This window comes from Centropristis striata, chromosome 6, assembly GCF_030273125.1.
Source record: "Centropristis striata isolate RG_2023a ecotype Rhode Island chromosome 6, C.striata_1.0, whole genome shotgun sequence".
NCBI classification, from domain to species: Eukaryota; Metazoa; Chordata; class Actinopteri; order Perciformes; family Serranidae; genus Centropristis; species Centropristis striata.
Genome location: NC_081522.1, coordinates 7,430,744 through 7,451,944, shown reverse-complemented (window position 1 = coordinate 7,451,944; position 21,201 = coordinate 7,430,744). Strand labels below are relative to the sequence as shown.

The 21,201-nt window shown below is 41.0% G+C and overlaps 1 protein-coding gene across 1 annotated transcript in view; it reads right to left on the bottom strand.

Moving 5' to 3' along the window:
* Positions 1 to 6,820: 6,820 nt before the first annotated feature.
* Positions 6,821 to 21,201, bottom strand: part of nell2a (neural EGFL like 2a) — a 90,313-nt gene continuing 75,932 nt past the window's right edge. The window contains exons 16-20 of the mRNA XM_059335377.1: positions 17,913 to 18,053; positions 15,990 to 16,183; positions 12,836 to 13,012; positions 9,447 to 9,671; positions 6,821 to 7,611 (exon numbers count right to left, since the gene is read on the bottom strand). Of these exons, the coding sequence (XP_059191360.1) occupies positions 7,570 to 7,611; positions 9,447 to 9,671; positions 12,836 to 13,012; positions 15,990 to 16,183; positions 17,913 to 18,053 (779 nt within the window). The 3' untranslated portion in view covers positions 6,821 to 7,569. The remainder of the gene's footprint in view (positions 7,612 to 9,446; positions 9,672 to 12,835; positions 13,013 to 15,989; positions 16,184 to 17,912; positions 18,054 to 21,201) is intronic.

The following is a 21,201-nucleotide window of genomic DNA, read 5'->3' as shown; positions in this document are numbered from 1 at the left end:
GTTTTGTTCTTTTTTGGCTCAGCTCTAGGGATAGAAAAGTTGGTCTGTTGGTTAGAATTACCAACAAGTATTAAAGGTGGAATCAGTGATTCTAATTCAATACAGTTTTGCTGCAAATATCTCCTCAGTCTGCTAGCTGTCTGTTCTGTGTGCTCTTAAAAAAATCTGTTGTTCATACACCGCTCTTATACTGTAAATAGGAAACAAACTAAGTGGGTCAGACCATAGATGTATAGAGAGAAAGGCAGTGGGAGCGAGAGGGACAGGAGACATATTTTGTTTTGACTTCAGATATCAACAATCTTCAAACAGACAATTTTTGTAAATATATTCACATTCCAAATCTACTCTAGAGCCACCTTGAAGTTGACAATTTGTGTTTGGGTGAAATGAGGCACAGTTAAAAATTCTTGATTATTAGATGCATTGCGATTCTTTCTTGAAAGATCATGTCTCGATGCAAAAAAGTAAATAATCGGAAAAATATACAGCCTCCAACCTGCTGCCATTGAGTGAACGCTTCTGAACTGTCACTATGTTGCGTGGCGGAGCTCCCAGGATCACTGCTAAAATAACGTGAGATTACAGATTCCCTGGGCACATCGGAGTCAGCAGTGATACACTTCAAACACATTTATTTACGACGGCATCAACCGAATGTGTCAATCAGCTGAAAGAAAGAAATAGAGACTAGAGGGCTTACCTTCTCCCGACAACGATCAGGCAAATACAGACCGTGCTAATGTAATATGAGTGTTTATTTCTTTGTACACACATATATTTTACATCCACAGCCCAATGTTTACGATGGCCCTGAGAGCTCACAGTGCTGTAACTTAAGAAAACGCATGCAAATACACAAAACACAAGCAAATTGAGAAAACATCTTTCAAATCCATCAATTTGACAACACAAGTATTTAGAAAACGCGCTGCAAAGACCACAACACAACAGAAGTGTTTCCAGAGGACACTTAAAAGTGATGCACACGTCTGGACACGCTTGTGATATTATCACGTTATTTCAAGATAATAATAATTTTACATTATTACGTTATTACGTGAAATTATCATTATCTTGAAATAGCTTGACAATATCCAATGTCATATGCGTGTCCAGACGTGTGCATCACTTTTCAGTGTCCTCTGGAAACACTGTTATGTTGTGGTCTATTTGCATCACTTTTTGTTACTGTGTTGTGTTGTGGTCTTTGCAGCGCGTTTTCTAAATGCTGCGCCTGTGTTGTCAAATTGATGAAGATGTTTTCTTAATTTGCTTGTGTTTTGTGTATTTGCATGTGTTTTCTTAAGTTGCAGCGCTGTGAGCTCTCAGGGCCACCGTACAATGGGCTAGCTTGGTTGACCAAGCAAGTGAGCTTGGCACAGCACGAAATTATCTCCATTACAACAGGACTAGCTGCCTGAAGGTGTGTGATTAGGGATCAAAAAAGCACCTATAAAAAAACAAAGAATTTTAACTTAAGACTAGCTGCTAACAAAGCTCTCAAAGCTCTTTATTATGAAGCAGTAATGGGGTGTTCCCGGTGGCACACCTGATAGAGCGCATACCACAGAGGCCCAGTCCTCATAAGCGGGCGGCCCGGGTTCGAATCCGGCTCGGAGCCCTTATGCGCATGTATTCCCCTCTGTCTCCCCCTTTCACTCTAAATATCTCTTCTGTCAATAAAGCTACAAAATGCCCCAAAAAATGTTTAAAAAAAAATGAAGTAGCAAAGTGGGCTCCATTTTAAAGCTATATCATTTATGGAAATTAAACATTTGGTTCCTCAAGATGCAGCAATGTTGGTTTTATAATTGCACCGTAGCTCTGTGAATCTGAATCGAATTGAACCGTGAGGTGCCCTCAAGGTTCACAGCCCTAAGTGTTAGCATGCATATGTGCACACAGGACTGAGCGATGAGAGACGTATGATGGAGCAGTAGTTAAAACGACTAACCCCTGACCATGATACCACAGGTTTAATCTCTGCAGCGGTCCATCATCCATAGCTGCATATCCTGGGAAGTGTACTTTCATCCATGACACTGAACCCTGCCGCACCACTCACTGTAAATGATGCCTAATAACAGCATCAGCTTGGTGCGTTTGATCTTAGGCAATAATACGTAAAATACCTGCTATGTGTAAACCAAGCAAGAGAATGAACACCTGAGGTCTCGCAGTTGCTTGGTGTTTGTGTGGAAAAATATATTTCATTGTCAGAGAGTATTAGCTGTTTGACTGAGGCCTCTTCAAAGTCTGCCATTGGGCTGAGAGATGAGATATTGATTTTTGGAGGGCCATGCAATAATTGAGAGAACACATCAAAACTGGAGTTTCAAAAATGTTTGTGGGGTGTTGAAGCCTGCTGCCCTATGTTGTGTTAACAGTGTATTGACTACCTCCTCAATGTAGTGGATGCATTTGTGTTGGCAGCATTCGTGATCGATTGCTTTCAGCTTTTAATCAAATTTTTTAGAAACCTCTTTTTCATGTCTTTCTGGAGGCATGTTATTTACTATTTGCTCTATCCACATGTCTTCTAGCACCAAATCATAAGAGACACAAAAAAAATTCAACCACTAATGTTGTATCTACAGCTAAATATAAACCAGAAAAATACCCTAGGGGAGTCCATCCGCAGCTACAGATCAACTGGAATCTCCTCTACTGTCTTTGAGCTATCCTCCAATTAGATCAGTGTATCATGTCCTGGCATGGCCCATCACTCTGTGCTGACAGCTCCGTGACTCTGGGAGACCCTGTGAAATTTATCAGTGCAGTCAGTCCCAGCCAGCTAGCAGGTTTCCCCCTCAGTCCTTTCTCCACGCCTGAGTTGGTTTGGGTCCCCAGTGGCCACAAGGGAAACAGGATTCATCTTTAATTCCATGTGCAGGTTTCTGATACCTTACAGAGGAACATGTGGCTCAGATACATTCCCAACACATCCTACAACTCACTTGCAGGACTGAATCCCCAGACATGGGTTTGTGATAATGATGTCTGCCCTAGTATCCCTCTGTGGGGGTAAAGGGGATTTAGTTTTTTTCTAAGTGTTCTTAAGTCAAATTAAGTGAAGAATTTAGTAATGAATATTACTAACTGTTGCACTGCCAAAAGGCTTTGTAGCAGCAACAGAATCCACTGTTGAAAAACCCAGCTACTTTGCTATTAATTCCTTTATTCATTTCATTGGCATAAGATTTTTTTATTGACCCATCACACACCGCAAGATATGACACACAATAATATAGATGGTGGCTATTAATGTGTAGGTCTCACAAAAAGAGAATAGAGATTAGCTTTATAATTCACAAGATATATACAAGTCTTGCCCCTGCCTGTGGCAGGAGATCACTAATTAAAAAAATTGGCAAATCGTTAAATCTGCCATATTTACAAAGTTCAGAAAGACAAGCAGAGTGACTCAGTTCTTGATGAATGATGTCTATTTTGATTATTTCAGCCTCCGCTGCAGTCACAGTTAAATCTGGAAAACAAAGCCATAGGCACTGCAGCATTTCTACTTGTCTGCATGTTTGTTTTCATACGGACAAATATGGCGATTCAAAGTGACTTCTCCTCTTGAACACCCTTGAAGTTCTATATATTTGTGCATTCAGTCAGTCCTGCACATTTCTGAAAACTGTGACAAGTAAACAGAAAGCTCAGAGTTTACATTGCAGTGAAATAGAGGTAAATATTCTACATGTATAAATATATGTATACATACTTGTAGAATAATTTTACATAATTTAGTCCACAGAAAAACCTTACACACACCCCTGCACATACACACCACTTTTTCAGTGTTAAAAGCCTGTGTGTGCAATTGCCTAATTTGAAGAAAATACTGTTGCTGTTACCTTTGATTTGGTTGCGATTTCTCCCTTTTTACATGCAGTTTTAAAATTGTTACTATTATCTAAAATGCACAAGAATGTTTTAATGCTGACATATGTGTATGGACTGCTAGAATAATCCTGTACACATCAACTGGTTGAATTGACCATTTATGAAATGCTTGAGAGGAGATTTCAAAAAGTCAAGCTATATGTCGTATATCAGAATATAGCCTAAAAATATTGTTATATAATTTAAAGGCCATATTGCCCAGCCCAGCCTTGTTCATGTCATTTTCTTATACTTACCATACAGATAATAACTATTAAATGAATGCATGCTTCTGTTCTCTTTCTTTCTCTTCAGAGATCTCTTTAACAGCAGACCAATTAGAGCCACTTAAAAATGAAAGATCAATGAAAACGTAATGGAAAAAACTGTCATAAAGGACCAAATACTGCATGCTAATGCATTTTTATGTATTTAACTCTCCACTAAAGTACAACTGACTTTTCTCTGTTGTTTTGCTTCACCAGCCACAATCACAATGATATGTGTGGTCATTAACGGGGAATATAGGACAGGCAGTGAAGTGGACTCCCTGTGGGTCCCGGCATCTGTTGCAGAGGGTTCAGCACTGCCATGGAAAATTGGACATTTAGGAGCCAGCTGGAGGACCAGTGTGCCCTGCTGTGCCACCACTACTCAGGTGCCCACTGGCTCCATGCCACCACCAGCTAGAAGCCACTGGACCAAAGCAGGCCAGATGGTGCCCTTGCCAACCTACGAGCAGCCGCTGCGAACTGCCCACTGTCCACTGCCCATGTCCCCTGCCCTATCATTCAACTCAGGAATGAGTTTGGAGTCAGGATAACCTGAGGTAAAAAAGTTTTTTGGGGGGAGAGAAGCAGAAAAAGCTCGAGTGAGCAGAGAGTGTGTTGGAATATAAATGGGACCTATTACGTTATGTGTTTGTTAATGTAAGCAGCTGCGAGGTAGAGTCGGAGAATCAGTTGGTAGGGAAGAGGATGCTCCACAGGGAAATAAAGCCATCTCCAGGCTGAACTCATTTGTCCGCGGCTGTGAACTGATAGATAATTATATTACGAGCTTTAAGTGCTCTTCTGCGATACAAGTATTACTGCCATCTCCAGAGGCATAGGACAAAGTAGGGAGGAGAGGAATCTGTGTGCTACAACTAGGATAGTCTTTGCTCTGAATATGTGGATGTTGAAGTGTATTCAACACAAGGGGCCTCATTTGAAAGCCAAATCATGGTACAACTCTATTAGTATTGGATCTATGAAAGCCACAAATTTGATTTTTACCTGATTTAATTTACAGAATCAATCAAACCCTCTGTATCACTAGAGTTAGTGGGATGGCGGACAACTAAAACTAATCTCAGTAGATGGTAATAAATATTGATAATCTTTTTAAAACAGCACACGTTTAATTCAGTATGGATTACCACTGGTATGTGTAAAAAAAATAAGGTTCATTGTTATCTATTAACATGTGCAGTTAGCCCATTAAACCATCCAATCTGGATATTATTTAAAGTTGTGTGACAAACCAATGATCAGTTTCATATAAATCGTGATGCCAAAAGCACTACACATATCCTGCAATTTTACTCCCTGGTGAATATATAAGTTTAGCTTTCCTTGTAACAAAACAAAAAAGAAAATACAGGCAAAAAGGCTACCCTTGACTAGATTTGACTAAATAAAAATAAGTAAGTACCTGATAATATGACAGCTTACCAACACAAAACGTATGGCACTTAACTGTTTTTAAACCTGGCAGCAATACGTTATGCTTTTATCCTGGTATAAAATATTCAACAGCTATTACCTCTGTGATCCCTAAAATACACAAGTTGCACGAATCTGCAACACACAATTTACTATGTATACTTATGTAAGCCCACAAAAAGAAAAATAGACATGAAACAAAAATAACACAACCCCTTCGCAGGCCTGAGTGTAGCTTGAGTGCAGTGTGTGTGTGATAACTTATGACGGTACCACAGGCGTCTTTACTTGGATGAGCAATGCAACCAATGGGTCAGTCAACAGTTCAAAAGTCTGTAATGTCCCCCGACAGTCTTTACTCCACCCCAGTGGCATTGAAGAAAGAGTCCAAAATCGGCCCCCATGTCAAGTATGCTAACCTTCTCTTTATACAGCCATGGTGCTTACTGATGGCTAAGCAGCAGCCTTTACGTTTTTACAGTGTCAAAAGCTTGCAAAATTAAATTTTTATCATATATTATACAAGGTCTGGTGGAAGGTCAAAAATGAATTTTGAAACTATGCCGTCTTTTATGAAGAATTTAACTTTTTAAATAAAGTTATTTACAGTTGCAACAGTGGCCTTAGAAAGTAGAACCTGATGAAATCTGTATTCAAGACCACAGAACCAAATATTTAGTTTAATGTTATCACTGTATATGTTACATTTTTGTGGAAACTGTTAATTAAACTTTGTCAATTTTGGACAGTTATGTATTATACAGAAGTGTTTCTGTTATTTAGCCAACCGTCATTGACATACATGGAGCGGACAAAATAATATGAACATATCTTAATAATCCTTGTGAAGGTAGGACATATTACAGGGCTGTTAAATAACACTGCATTTATTTGAGTTTAGTGTACCTAATAAACTTTTTGTATTCGAGACCCCAGTATCAAATATTCATAAGTAGCCAATTAAATGAGTGCTGATACTCCAGTTTGAGGTTTTTTAATGGTCAGGTTTTTTCTTGTGGAAACGGTTGTGAGGTGTGGAGCAGAAAAATAATATAAACAGTTACATTATAATCCTTATGAAGGTCGGAATTATTGCAAGGCTGTTATTACACTGCATTTGTTTGAGCTAGGTGTACCTAATAAACTGGCAACTGAGTTTTCGCCTTCAAGCACAAACAATACAGAAAAATCACACTCATACACAAGCTAAAAGGCAGAAATTAAATGTAAATGGAAATACTTTATTTCACTATTACACAATAACAAGCTTGGAAAGAAAAAATTACAAAAAAGAGAAATGGAACAAAATGCTACAAAGCACCACATAATATAGACAATTCATAAATGTGGCAACGAAACCTTATGCTAACTGCCTTTACTCTATCTAAGATATCATCATCACTGAGAATTTAGAAATCAGCAAAAATGTTGGACATCAAGCACAGTCATGCCAGTAATAGTAATATCTTACAGATTCATGTAGCGATGGTTCGGAGTGGGGAACGGTGACCCTTAAAGGTTCACTCTTAAGTGGTGAGACAGAACAAAGAGCGTGGGTTTGAGGAAACTGTAGTCCATCATCTGTTTGGTATGATATAGGTTTGCATTTGGTATAAAGAGGAGTTGAGGAGGCAGACGTGGGTCACAGAATATTTGCAAAACGCTTGACGTCCATGAGGTACCAGTTGGCTGGGGTTTACCATATAGAACATACAACAAGAGCTAAAAATCAGCAGAAAATACCTGTAGGTCAAATTTGTACAATTTTCCATATTTGACAATGTGACATTGTATGAATTGTCCCGATTAGTAACCCCCATCCATCTGGTTCAGCAGGCTAAAACAAATCCTGACACTGCAAACACTATCTGACCCACGCCTGTGAGGAGGACAGTGAGGAGACATAGGGGTGGTGTTACTTTTTTTTTACATGGAGAACACTGTACAGGTGCCTTCAGATCTGCCGGGACTAAAGGCACATGGGGTCCACTGAGCAACAGATGTGTCCATTCTGGAAATGAGAGGAGAGAGAAGGCAAAGAGACACATGAGTGGATTGTCGTTTCACTTTAACCTCTTCAAAGTCGTTTTGAAGCTCAACAGTTCATATTTTCAGGTGGCGGCAGAGCTGCAGCATACAGATTCAGTTTGGCATTTAGAATTCCTTTCGGTGTCATTTCGGCGCCAACTGATCCAAGGTGGAGTTATTCTACTGAGAATATAAATATGACTGTTCTCAGAGTTATTTCACTTTAAACTAGTGGGAATGATCAACTCCCTGGATCGCTTAAGGTCTGCAGACTCAGCACTTTGTGCAAAATCACCAAACTGACCAAATGAGAACACTGTACTGAAAGAAGCACTGTTCAAAAATATGAAATCCAAGTTCATATGTATTTCAATTCCATACACTTCTTTGATACTTTTAAATATTTATCAGTTTGTCCATTGAGAATGACTGCCATAATTTCTGAAAGATGTAGACATAATTTTCAGGCAAGCAGAGAGAACATATTCAATCCTAGAAACTCAGGCAAGGGAGTCAGTCTTTGTGGATTAGCCCAAAAGCTGAGACAAACAATTTATGCTCACAATTGTTAATGAAGAGGATATTTTCCTGCATAGTTTCTTTTCCCAGTGATTGTTCTGCACCGCAAGTCTTAAAACAAAAACTTGTGGAGAGCAGCTTTCTGCACCCGATTTACTCGAACCAATTATGCAAGTTTGTCTCAGTTTCCTAGGCAGAATATCTGAGGCTCTATACATTGTAAGTGCTGCATGTGCAAACATGTCTGCTTGTTTAACACAGTGCCGAGCAGACTGTAGCTGCTGTAACTGAGCCAGACGTCAGGAGATGAGAGGCTGACAGATGTTTTCTCAGTGTGTTTTTCTTTCAGTCCAAAGTTTCAGTTTATTTTTTATTAAAGGAATAGCTCAACATGTGGGGAAATACATTTATTGTTAATGGTTTCTTGCAGAGAGTTAGATGAGTAGGCTAATAACATTTTCATACCTGTGCATTAACAATGAAGCAGCAGCAGCTACAGTCTTTCTTTAACTGAGACCAGTAGAGACTCCGAGCTGGCTGGCTGGCAGATTTTGTTACTTTTGTATAGAGCCAGGTTAGCCGTTTTGTTCTTGTTAGAATAATGCTCCCTAATGTTTTAATTGTAATATCAAACTTATGACGTGTGAAAGCAAAGTTCTCAAATGGTAAATCACATCTTATTTGTTTTTTGCTCTCTGCTCTGCTCTCGAAAAAAAGGAAGCACATTTCAAGAGTGTGAACATCAGAATCTCTCTCTCAGTGCAATCACCATTCTTTGTTTCCAAAGAGGACCACTTTGGAAAGTGTCTCCAGCAATACCTGTAAGTACTATCCTCAGGGATTTGAGTCATACTCTTTTGGGTTGTTGTGCTTTGAAATTTCTAATAAGAAATAAAATAAAATAAAAATACTAGTGGTACTATGTGCATTTTGGTTAAGAGTTACCTCCTTATCCTTTTTGGGCCATTTTTATTACTACTCTTGCTCTGTTGAATTTAAGTGAAATGTGTGTTTTTTATGTGCAGATCAGAATCAGGACACAGACAGCTGCATTAACACCCACAGACATATTTACCGCCACATGTAATAAATACAGCCGTGAGGTGTTAAAGATGCACAGATCAATGGACAAATTGCCTCCGCAATGCAAAGTCTGGACCACAATGTACTCTTCTTTGTCTGAGAAAGCACAGAGGGTTCTCAATTTTCAAACCATTTTTCTTTGGTGTCTTGTCTGCCACTGAACTAGGCGAACTGTAATTTGCTGTTTGGAGGCTGCTGGTGGGGCTGGCGCCTTACCTTGCACTGGCACAGGGTGCACTCTGTGCCATGTTTAATCCAGGAGGAGCCACTGAAGCGTGAGATGTTGTGCTCGTCCGTGCACGTCTTGGTGATGTCGTTGCGGATGGTGTCGGCCTGGCAGGGGTCGGTGACACAGCGGGGACAGCACTCGCCCTCAGGCACCACGGTAAACTCACAGTCCACAGGCGGGCACGGCAGAGGCCAGCAGTCCACCTGCCCCTGCTGCAGAGGTGGAGAGAGAGAATTTTAGACAGATAAACAGACAGACAGACAGACGGAGAAGAAAAAGAGACAGTTTAAAATAATCTGTGCAAACGCACTATTGCATTTTCCAGCCCTAAACAAGTTATTCATGCAAATACATATATTTCTCCTGACGCTGTGTATTTGCATGCTAGAGGGAGCGTCTCCACTTGATGAAAAAAAAAAAAAAAAAAGTTGTTAAGGCACCTAGAAAATATAGATGAGCAGAGCAATCTTCCAACACAGTCAGCAAGTTTTTTTCAGACTGTAGAAGTAAATGCTCCAGCTTTTTAATTGACTTGTTCTAGCCCCCCTCTCTCATTGTTGTTCCCATATTAATCTCACAGCAAACTCTTTGCACAGAAAGCTGTATTGGATTTCTCCTGCTGCCATTTTCTCTTGGCCTGAGAAAACGGGTCATATATATGCCGGCCAACTTTACACATCCTACCTACTGTACGCTATATCATTCTGGCATGACCCACTTCTGCTTACACTGCCATCCATGAGCGCTTCTGCTTCACACCTACTCTGGAAATGAAATATGGTCTCAGCCTGTATATGTTTAAGCACACACACGCACACACAAAAGGTATACACACACACATTAAGTTACAAGAGGCTTGATGCAAGTGTCCCACCGGGGATATTTAATATCACTGAAAATCATCTGGCTCAGCATTTTAGGAATGTTGTAGTAAATTAGGCTGGCTATAAAGCACAGGCTCACGCAGTGCTAATGCCCACTCCCTGCCTCCATGTAGTGTGTAAACATTTGAAGTGGGAAATCCCCCTGAGTGGCACTCTTTGCTCGTAGCCAGAGGGAGGGATTGAATCTAGCCTCAGGTATCTGTCCCATGCTGTGAAAAGGGACACTCTCATCTTTGTTTATGCAGATGTGGCCTATGATCACAAAGGGGAAGAATATTTGCTATACAATCAGCTTTTATTTGCCTCTCACAGAGAGCTGCGTGCGGTAGAAACTTCATCAACCTAAATCTGATGCCTGTTTTTTTCCATTTCATTCTGATATTTCAGAAGGTTATTATTTTAATCTGGCTTTGCATTAAGCGCTCATGGTATCTCAGTGTAATTTAATCACTTTGCTTTTACATAGACAGATGTAAGGATTCACCGCGTTTAAGACTGCATGTTATAAAATGCCTCCATGAGATTAAAACTAGTGACATTTATATTTGCCGGGAAATCAGCCGGCAGTAATCACGATCGTTCTTTCATTCGCCTCGACCTAAAGTGCAACCTATGGCGAAGGAATTTGCCTCTTTGATCTCCTGGTGATTTAACAAGATAGCAAATCACAAGTGGCCCATGTGTGCACATTCTGCAAAGGCCACATTCTTGATTTCAAATGATTGCACGGGTGGGGAAGAAGGATTCGCATCTTGGTCTTGGGAGAATGATTTGCCCATCTGGCTGCTGTCACTGTGTATTTTCAGGCTCCTGCTGAGCCCGGACAGCCATGGCTCTGCTAAGTGTAGCAGCATTCAAGGTTCATTTCACGTCCCTGTCACGCTACTGGAGCCCCTGTACGGTATTGCGCAGCAGCCTTCTCTCTTGCTCTTTCAAGTGCTGCTCTTTTTGTGTGCGTGGCTGGTGGTCCTTGGCTTTGCGTGTATGTTTCTGCGTATTTTTAATTGAGTGTTTTTTTATGTCTGCCATCTGACACGTGTTTTTAAGTCTGTATGTGTGGATGTATGAAAGCATGAGCATGTGTTGTGGTGGTAACAGGTGTGCAGACGTTCTCAAACTTGGAGAACACGTGTGTGTTTACACGCGTATGTACATACTCATATTTGTATATGTGTGTGCTGTGCTGCCGAGACCGACGCGGCTGCATTCTCAAATGTGTTTGAGTCTGTTTGTGTCAACATATATAAGTCCCTCCACTGAGCACAGCCTCAGCGAGAGTGAAGCCGAGCGAACCCATTTTCAGCCGACTGTGCTTCCCCGCCGCCTCTCAGCTGAGCAGTGATTTTCAAGCTCCTCTATAATGGCTCGCTGTAAGAAATCCAAAAAGCAACCCTCAGGTCCGAGCATCAGGACAGCGTTACAATGGCGGGGAAGGGGAGGGAGGAAATGGCATTGCTGTTGCTACTCAGACCGTAAATCTGTCAGACTGGAGCCAACTTATATTAGCTACAAGTATGGATGATCTTTAAAAGCAACAAAAGGGGAGAAAAAGGAAGAAAAAGGAGTTGTAAAGTGCTTGTCTGAGAGCCCCAGTGAAGATGATTTGTGAGTCACTGAACAGAAGGAGTGACACTTGTGTGGGTGTGTGCTACAGCTGAGTGTGGGTGAGACAAGACAGTGTGGTGGAATGTAAAGGATGACATTTGCATTTAATATGCATAGGGCGATGTGGTGCGAGGGGCATCACAGGTACAAGGATTTATTGTTTTGTCAGGTTTATTGGGAAACAATGCTTCGCTGTTGTTTGAACAGCAGTATCGTGTAAACCTCGGAAAAGGTCGACACTGCAAAAGATCGCTAAGAAACTAGTGCATATGTCTTACCGTGAAAGATTTATAAGATGAATACAATTTGCCATTTTGTTTTGTATGAGAAATAGGATTGCATGTAGAGGACACCACAGAAGTACACACGCTGCAAATACTCATCAATCAACACAACCTTCTCAAAGCACACACAGCTGATACACAGTGTTACACCTCCCACTCTCCAGCTACACACATTTTATCCTGTTCTCTCAACCTTGGAAGTATCCTTCAATAAAAATGTATAATTCCATCATAGCAGACAACAGTGCAGAGGGTCCTTTGAATCCTCTAAAATCTCACTAATAACTCCCTTTCTCCTGCCACGAGTTGAAAAGCAATCTTAATTTTCTCCTCTCTGCAACCTTCCTATTCACCTCTTAATCACTCCCCTCCTCCTGCTACACAACTTCTCTCCTTGACTTTCTTTACATAGCACCTCTCTCATTCGTGAGCATTTCCATGGAGACTGGAGTATTTGTTCAGTTTCTTGTGTGGGCACTGTGGCACAGCAATGAATTCTTATGTTGTTCTCATTCTCACTGTAAATTGCTCCTGATGAAAGCATCTACTAAATTCTTGCGCCTTATAAACATGTGGGGGGTTTATTCATCCAGCTCCACTCACCAGGCACTGGCACTGCTGGCAGTTCTCCACCCATGTGTCCCCGCTGCCGTAGGTGAGAAGCCCGTTCTGGTGTAGACACTGGCTGCTGAGTCGCGGGTCGCACTCGGGGCAGCAGAACAGGTCGGCGTTGGGGTTGTCGCAGTCGCAAACCATCCTGCGGCACATCACTTGGCCGGCCTGAGCGGGGCGTACAAACACATACATGGCATGAGCACACGTATACATGCATGCAAAGACAAAGCCAGTTGTGTGATGGGATCATTAAACATGTATGTTTATAATAAATATTGTAATAAAGGCTGTGTAGCCTAGCAACTGTTGTTGAAGCTGTACTGCGGCAAAGCCACGCCAGATTAAAATATATTTTGTGAATACTGGAGCTCACTGGTTTCTTCAGGAGTTCCTTTATCAGTGTGGTGTTTGAAGAAGTGCTCCTTGGCTGTCTAGTTGTCTCAGAGATTTAAGGTGCCTTCAACTTTCAAGAACCGCAATGGGTTTCACTTCAACTCATTACCTTTGTCACATACTTCTCTCCTACTCACATCTGCCGCTGCCACTTTAAAGTGCAACTGTCTGAGCCAGAAAGGAAATAAATGTAGTCATGTTTGTTTCAAATAGATTGTACTACAACAAAGTAATATAGTGCATTTCATATCTTGATAATATCTATTACAATATAGCATGTTTGCAGGTAATTCAATAAATAAAAAGTCTATCTCAAAAAGCCATAAAGTAAAGGGAATATTTGTAAATGCCAATTAGATAAAACCAATTTAATTTTTTAAAATGTTTTAGAAAAATGAGCGGCCCCACCTCCCACCCACTAAAGCAGAATGGGTTCGGACTGCACTGATGCTCGGCTGTAAACTCATTATCTCAGAGTGGAAGTCCCCCCACTGCCCCTCCTGTCATTTTTTTGGCAGTTTAGGTAGACTAGCTGTGTTAGACTCCTGAAGAAAGTGTAAAGTTTTCATCTGAAATGAAAGTAATTTCATTAGACATTATGAGGACCAAACTAGAGATGGACAGGGAGGCGCCTGTGGACTTTTTGGACAGTTTCTCTCATCACAGTCTGAAATATTTCAGGTACGGCCTGTGTTTTTGTTTTTCTTATTATTTAGGTATTAGTCGTAATTTTATTTGGATTATTTGTTTACTTTGTCCGTCTTAATTTTTCTAGAGCCCTTACCACCAAACAGCAGTAGACGGCTCCTCTCTCCGTGAGATACAAAATATCCTTTGCTACAGCCATCATGCTGTCTCATTCTTCCAGAGATTCTACCAGACTAACTGAATTTCCCTTCGGGGATAAATAAAGTAATTTTGATTTTGATTTGATTTGATGTACAATATTGATATATATTCCCTACAGGTGCTTGTTATGTTTGTTGTAAAAAAAAATAAAAAATAAAAAAGTCAATAAAATCTTTAAATTAAATTAAATTAAATTAGCAGCGCCCCGATGGATGCACCCATGCAGTAAACCCCACCCATCTGCTGCTCCAAGCACACTGAAAGAATGAACTATTTGTACATTGTACAACCTCAGCCTGGACACACCCCAGTCTTTGTCTCTTTTGTGATGTTTGACCTTGGTTTCCCCCCCATCAGTTAGTCGCAGCTCTCCATCTAATACCCAGCTGTGTCCGTCTAACTCCAAAACAATAACATGTTTACCCTTCTGCATCTTCAATCGCTCAATACAACTAATTTTGACAGGCAGCTCTTCAATCTCTCAAATCAATTAATATGACTCATTTAATTAAGGAGCCATTTCTGCCCTGGTCCTTTGTAATCAAATGAATAATTTGCTGCTTGATCATTCACTACCGACACTAATCCACTATAATCACTTTCCACTACTGCCAGACACTTGGCATTAGGTTGAGTGAAACGCTGAAATGCAAAATATGACTGGTCCCTGACCTGATAATCATGGAGAGAAAATGTGCTTGGGATGATGGAATGAGATTTCCGGACCAAATGTTCCCAGATGCCTTGTCACTGTGGTGTCAGAAATCAATCAAAGCAACAACATCAAAAGCCTGAGTCACTCTGGCAGACCTTTAAAAATCACTACATATAGCTCATGCACTTTAATGAAATTGCTCATCACACTGGCATCACTGTCTTCAGCACTGTCAACAGCACTGTCGCATCAGAGCTTATGGCACCAGTGTTTCCATCTGCACTCACTTTTTTCTCTATCCATGCCGGCACATTATCCTGCACATTAGACTACACATTTCCTGTCCGTTTAAAGGAGAGCAGGTGTAGATGGGGACAGTCTTTCATTTTGAGCAGAATGTGATTAATCTTGTGGATATGAATCATATCAGTGCATTCTAATATATCCAAAAATGACTTGGCCCGAAGGGGTCACCAGCTATATTAGAAGCTTATGCAGTGCTGTGAGCTACCTCGCTCTCCGAGTAAAAACATGTACAAGACAAGTAGGGTTACACAATTAATGAAAAGTTTATGAAATTCGCAATAAGGACAAGTGCAATATTGAAATTGTAGGAAGGCACAAGATTCGTTAAAAACAAAAATTATGTCTAACTATTACTCTGTATTAAATATTGTGGAGCTGCAGAGATTTCCTGACCTACAAATCGGATTTTTACAGACTATTTATTTCCCACCATGATCAATATGGGCTATTTTTCAATGAAAATGAAATTGGTCCTTCATGCCCCGTCCTCTCTTAGCTCTTCATCCTTCACATAACTGTGCTTCACTATTTTCAAAAATACCACTGACTGGTTTAAGGGGAGCAGTATGATTACAGGACAAAACAAGGTGACATTTGTTGCTGATTGGCACTGTGGGAGATGTCATCATTCACAGGGAAGAACAGGTTGAAGTTTGCTTTGTTATTCTTTGTTTAGACACTTGGATAGTGGAGAGAGAATACACAAAGGACAGAAAACTCAATCATGGACCAGTTGGGTGCATATGCAGTAACAGAGAGAGGGAACATCATTACTCCACTATGTACGGCACTGGGCACATTTCCCCTGTTTCTATCCGCCTCTCTATCTTTTCTTATCTCATCCATCTTTCCACTTGTCTGTTTCATCCAATCCATCTACCTCTGCCTTGGTCTCTCCTCTCTCAGAGCTTCACATGTCCATCTCCGTCTGTTTCTTACCTGGCAGGAGCACACGGAGCACCTATCGCTGTCCAGCACCCAGATCTGCCCACTGTGCTTGACCTTGTTGTCATGGATACAGTCGCCGGTGCAGTTGTGCCCGTGTGGGCACCGGCAGTCGTAGCCTCCGTCCAGGTTGAAGCACACTGTGTCGTTGGCACAGGTGTTCCTCCCCGTCTTGCATTCATTAATATCTGCAGGGAGCACAAAACAGATGACATCATACATATGCTCAGTGCAGGTAACACAGTTCATGCAGGGCTTGTGGAAATGGGGATTTTTTTTTTTTTTTTAACCCATTGACGCCTAAAACTGCCTGTAAAACCTCTGGGCGATTTTAATATAACCCCCTAAAACCTGAAGTTTTTCTTGAAATTCAACAGAAGTGTCAACTCTTCCTACTAAATAATAGATTTTTCAGCCTCTGTAGCAGATAGAAATGAAATTCAAAAAGTATTTGAGAGCTTATACAAATACTACAAAATGACGTATCCGCTTTCCAGGCTTCAAAGGCCTGTAATATTTGCTTTAGAAATACAGTGACAAGCATGTCCTGTGACAGAATGGTTTGAAATACGTAGTAATGAGCATTCACATCTTCGTTAACTCCGTTAAGTTGCAGCTCAAATGCAGCTCTAAAATTTTGAAGTATTTCTAAAAATCCTGGGAGAAACATACAGTATACAACTGAAATGTAACCCAGAAACCTACTTTTGGAGAAATTATAACTTTGCTTTGTGAAACCCAGACAGGTTTGGCTTTTTGAGAGTGCCTTTAATGTGCTTTTCTTCCTGCCTCTTCCAACTCAAACTGACAGCCGAGATGGGGTCAACGAGTCGAGCAGCACTAGCACTATTGTTACAGGCAATGCTTCGATGTAGCTGTAGATTGAGGGTTTCCATTTTGACAGCTGACACTTTTCCATACAGGCTGTATCAGAGAGAAGGTTTCAGAATATGAACAGGCGGCTAAGAGCAAACTGACATTTTGGGAGGAAAACACACGGATAATGACATACCTATCCAATCACACCAACACTTACAGGAGAAATGACACTTCTTATGAAAAAAAGTTGAGCGACTTTCTGATGGGAGGTGACACATGTTTCAACAAAGTCCTGCTTAATTAAAAGGCTATTTTCAGTGTTCTGAGAGTTGAACGCCATAAAGTTAGAAACCAGGGGCCATTCAATGGAAAATGAAGGTGTTTTGTTCCCCATTAAAGGGACATTGTGGAGCTGTAACATGCAAAAGCATCACAACTTCAAAAGCTCAAAGTTACATTTAAAATGTAAATTTTGAAAATTTACAACATCATAATTAGATTCCCTATATATTATAAAAAAGCTCTGTGTCTGTGGACATGCAAGTAAACACACCAATGCATGTGCAGGGTCGTCTGGTCCCCCTTCTGACTGTAACAGCAATATTTAATTATTATTTTTATGACTAATGCAACAAATATTGAACAATTTATTTATTTTGGTGGGCCATTTTTGCTGTTGGCTGTCCATATTTTTTACATGTTAAAAATGGTTGGTTGGGGCACTGTGCTGGGGGCTCGAACAGACAACATGGGAGACACTCAACTCAACACATGACAACTAATATAACCCTGCCATATTGTTTCTTGAGGACATTTTTGTTAATTGGCTCATATTATTGTTCCTGTCTGTTATTGTTTTGTCTTTTTTGTTGTATTGCAATAAAATAAATAAATAAAAAAAGTTGTTGCCAAGAAGCCCAAGAAACAAATCAAATTACCAAATTCTCAAAATGGTAACCACTGGCAACTGACAACTGTTATTATCTAGCCCTATACTTGTATATTCAAATCCAATCAACAATGTAAAGAATGAATAAAAAACTTCTTACACCATGACTTTTTATATTTGTGCAAAGAAAGTGAAGGCGGCCCACTCACCTACACATGATTCTCCACTGGCAGAAAACAAGCCGTTGTCATGGTAGCCATCACGGCACTCACAGTGGTACCAGCCGGGCAAGTTGACACAAGTGGATTTACTATCACACTCGACAAAGCCGTCCGCACACTCATCAATATCTGAAGAAAGGAGAAGCAGCAATAAGACAACTGTATACAGTCACTTTCATGTTGCTTTGAAAATATTTAACTCCATTGTTGCCTGGTAGGCATTTCCAGCATTGACTGATTTATAATTGATAAAACATCCTGTCTAGTGTTTGAGTGAATCAAGTCCGTAGGCTTTATTGATGAAGCATAGATGCATAGCCAGAGAAGGACATCTGTATCAATAAAAGATAGCAGGGAATGAACGATTGTAATATAACAAGCCTATTCTTAGCAGCCAGAGATTTATCGGGCCTGCGTTTTCAAATGCCAGTAAGAATCCTACACAGTCTAATCCTCCAACACGAGCAGGCAAACAAATAAATTCCAAGGTGTGTGCACACTCTCATTGAACTTTGCTTGGACATTAGGAGTTTCTATGAGGTGACGTGCGAAGAGGCTCAGCAAAAGGCTTTAACACACCTTCTAACACATCCTGTGGGTGGTTGTCAATAGATGGAGCTGATGTTTGTTTTCACAGAGCTCCACTTAGAAATATCCTTGACTCTGCCTCCTCCTTCAGCTCTTGTCTTTAATAAGACTTTGATTACATGCTCTGACGTTCCCTGCTCTGAGTTTTTTTTCACCCCAGTTTCCTCTATTCACTTCCTTTCATCTGTGTTTCCTTGCTTTCTCTCTCTCCCTCACTTCTCATTTCTGTTTACAACAGGCCAACATTCAACCCTTTTATTTCAGCGACCCTGGAACTTTACCGCAAACATCGACTGAGAACAAATCCAATATAATTTTTCAACAATGAGCATAATACACACAGAGAGACGGATCACTCTGATATTTCAGCTAACATTTAATTAAACTAAGGGCCAGGCCCACACAAGAGAGGAAATAAAGCCTGTTATTACACGGTAGGGCTAAACACGTTAGGCCCAGACATGCACCGTGATTAAATGTGTCCGTATAGTCAATGATGGCTTTTTTATGATTGTGCATGATGCATGATGCTTCGCTCTCATTATGAAAATGGCAGTGTGCCGCGTCTGACCTTCTACACAACTGCCTGCAACAGTATCCCCCATAGAGCGAGAGGCAGACGGGCTCACAGTCCCCCACCGCCCAGGCAGTAATGGGATTAAGATCTATTGGCTAATGAGCCCTCAGCCTTTTAATAGAATTTCTGCAGCAGATTAACTGTTGATGAAATGTCCCGCAGATTAGAGCTTTATCTATTTAAAAATGACCTGCATTTGTCTGAGAAGCAGGTTTGCTAAAAAACCTTCAGCATATTCCATACTGGGCCAGGTTCAAAAAAGCTCTCTCTTTCCGTGTGGCAGACTTTAAAGCAGAAACTCACATTTCACTAATTACATCAGTTTGGTGAGAGCAGAGCACCTCATTTTCTCCCCTTAGGATGCAAACGTTGGGTTAAAAGGACACTGCTTGAAAATCATGAGTCTACAGCAAATACTATAACTAGCCTATCTTTGAAAATTAATATAAATTCTCCCCACTCTTGAAGAGAAATATCCAATGCTCTTTGTTGCCTGTGAATTTCACTGTGATAAAAGCACAGGGAGCTTTTAAAGGGAAAAGCTGCATGAGGTGTATTGCCAGTATCGGAAAAAAAAACAAGCTGAATTTGTTCAAATCTTCCTCTCCTCCAATAAAGCTGTATGAAACTGTTCAAAGTACAACTCAGCAGTCAGATTCTATTTATAACAGGCAGTGATGGTGAAGGCTAAAAATATGCAAATGGGTTATTTTCAGCCAGTTTCATTCAGGTGTTTTAAAAACTTGACTGTCTGGCTGTAACAACAGAGGGTTACACCCTCAACAAAAGATTCATTGTTTTCTCTTTCATCTGAGCCAAACCTGTCAGCTACAATTATGGCCCGTTGCTTCTCAGTCTGCTGTCAAATCAACTTTTAAAGCGCTGCCGTGTGTCAGGACAGTGAATCTCACTGTTGTTGCACCTTGGACTTGACAAGATTTAAATGTGTGAGGTAGGCCGGGATACAACATGATTGCAAAAGTCTCGCCTTCTCTTTTATCATCCTGCGTAAAGGATAATGGAAGATCATTGTAATTAAATCATCAACAATGACAATCAAACAAGGCTGCTGCCTGAAAGTGCTGTCTCTACTTAATCATGAGGCGTTTGCTTTTGTTGAATCGTAGACGTGCAGCGTATTTTCACTTGTTAAATCATGTCATGTTTTCCTCTCTGCTTTTAGAAAAAAAAAAAAAAGACTGCACAAACAAAATCAAATCTGGCTTTCTGTCTCTATATCCTGGAGAGGTCAAGGCCGTGGAAGAACAGTTATTTTGGAGTTACCTCGCTGACTGGAAGACGTGGTGACTGACAGAAAAAGATGGATGAGGAGAACAGGAAGCCGTGGGAAGAGTAGGAGGAAGAAGCAGGAAGATGGTGGAGGAATGAGCACGGGGGTGAAAGAGAGACGATGACACAGACTGCAGTTATCCTACTCGTTATCCTGAGTGGCAGCCTGGAAACAAGGGCTCTATTAAGGCAGCTCTCCGAGGACAAAGTAAGGAACAAGAGGACGGTCTTTTCTCTGCCCCCTCCTGGGCTTGTTATGCCACTCTGCCATGATCGCCCTCTTTCTCTTTTCCTCCATCCTATATCTCCACCTTTCTATGTGTTCCTCTCTCACTCCGCCTGTCTATCTCTGTCTCAAAGCTCAGGCAAAAACAGAGCTGCCCTCATCATCACCTTTCCCCATCCCTGCGGTTTGCTCTTTCTCTTTGAGCGGAAAAAGGCAGAGTTTAGAGTTTATTCCTGCCTGCCCTCTTCTCTTCATCCCTCCCTTTCATTGTCACTGCTCCCGCCAACCTCTTCAATTCGTCTAGCTTCCTATTTTGATCCCGGACAGGTACAGTTCTTTGCTTTTACTCCTCCTCTCTTGCTTGCACCACTGTAGCTTCCCTCCCCGTGTCTTTTACCTCTGACTGACAGATAGCCCTGGGGGTTGGGGTGCAGTTCTGCGGCGTTGCATCACTCTTGCTGCTGCCATACGTACATCTCCCATACAGTAACCTAATTCAAACTGATTTCCATTCCCATAGAGGTCTACCTGATAATCCTGATACGCTCCTGGAGGAATTATTCAAAGACATCTTTGGATCTCAGCTGAACCTTTCC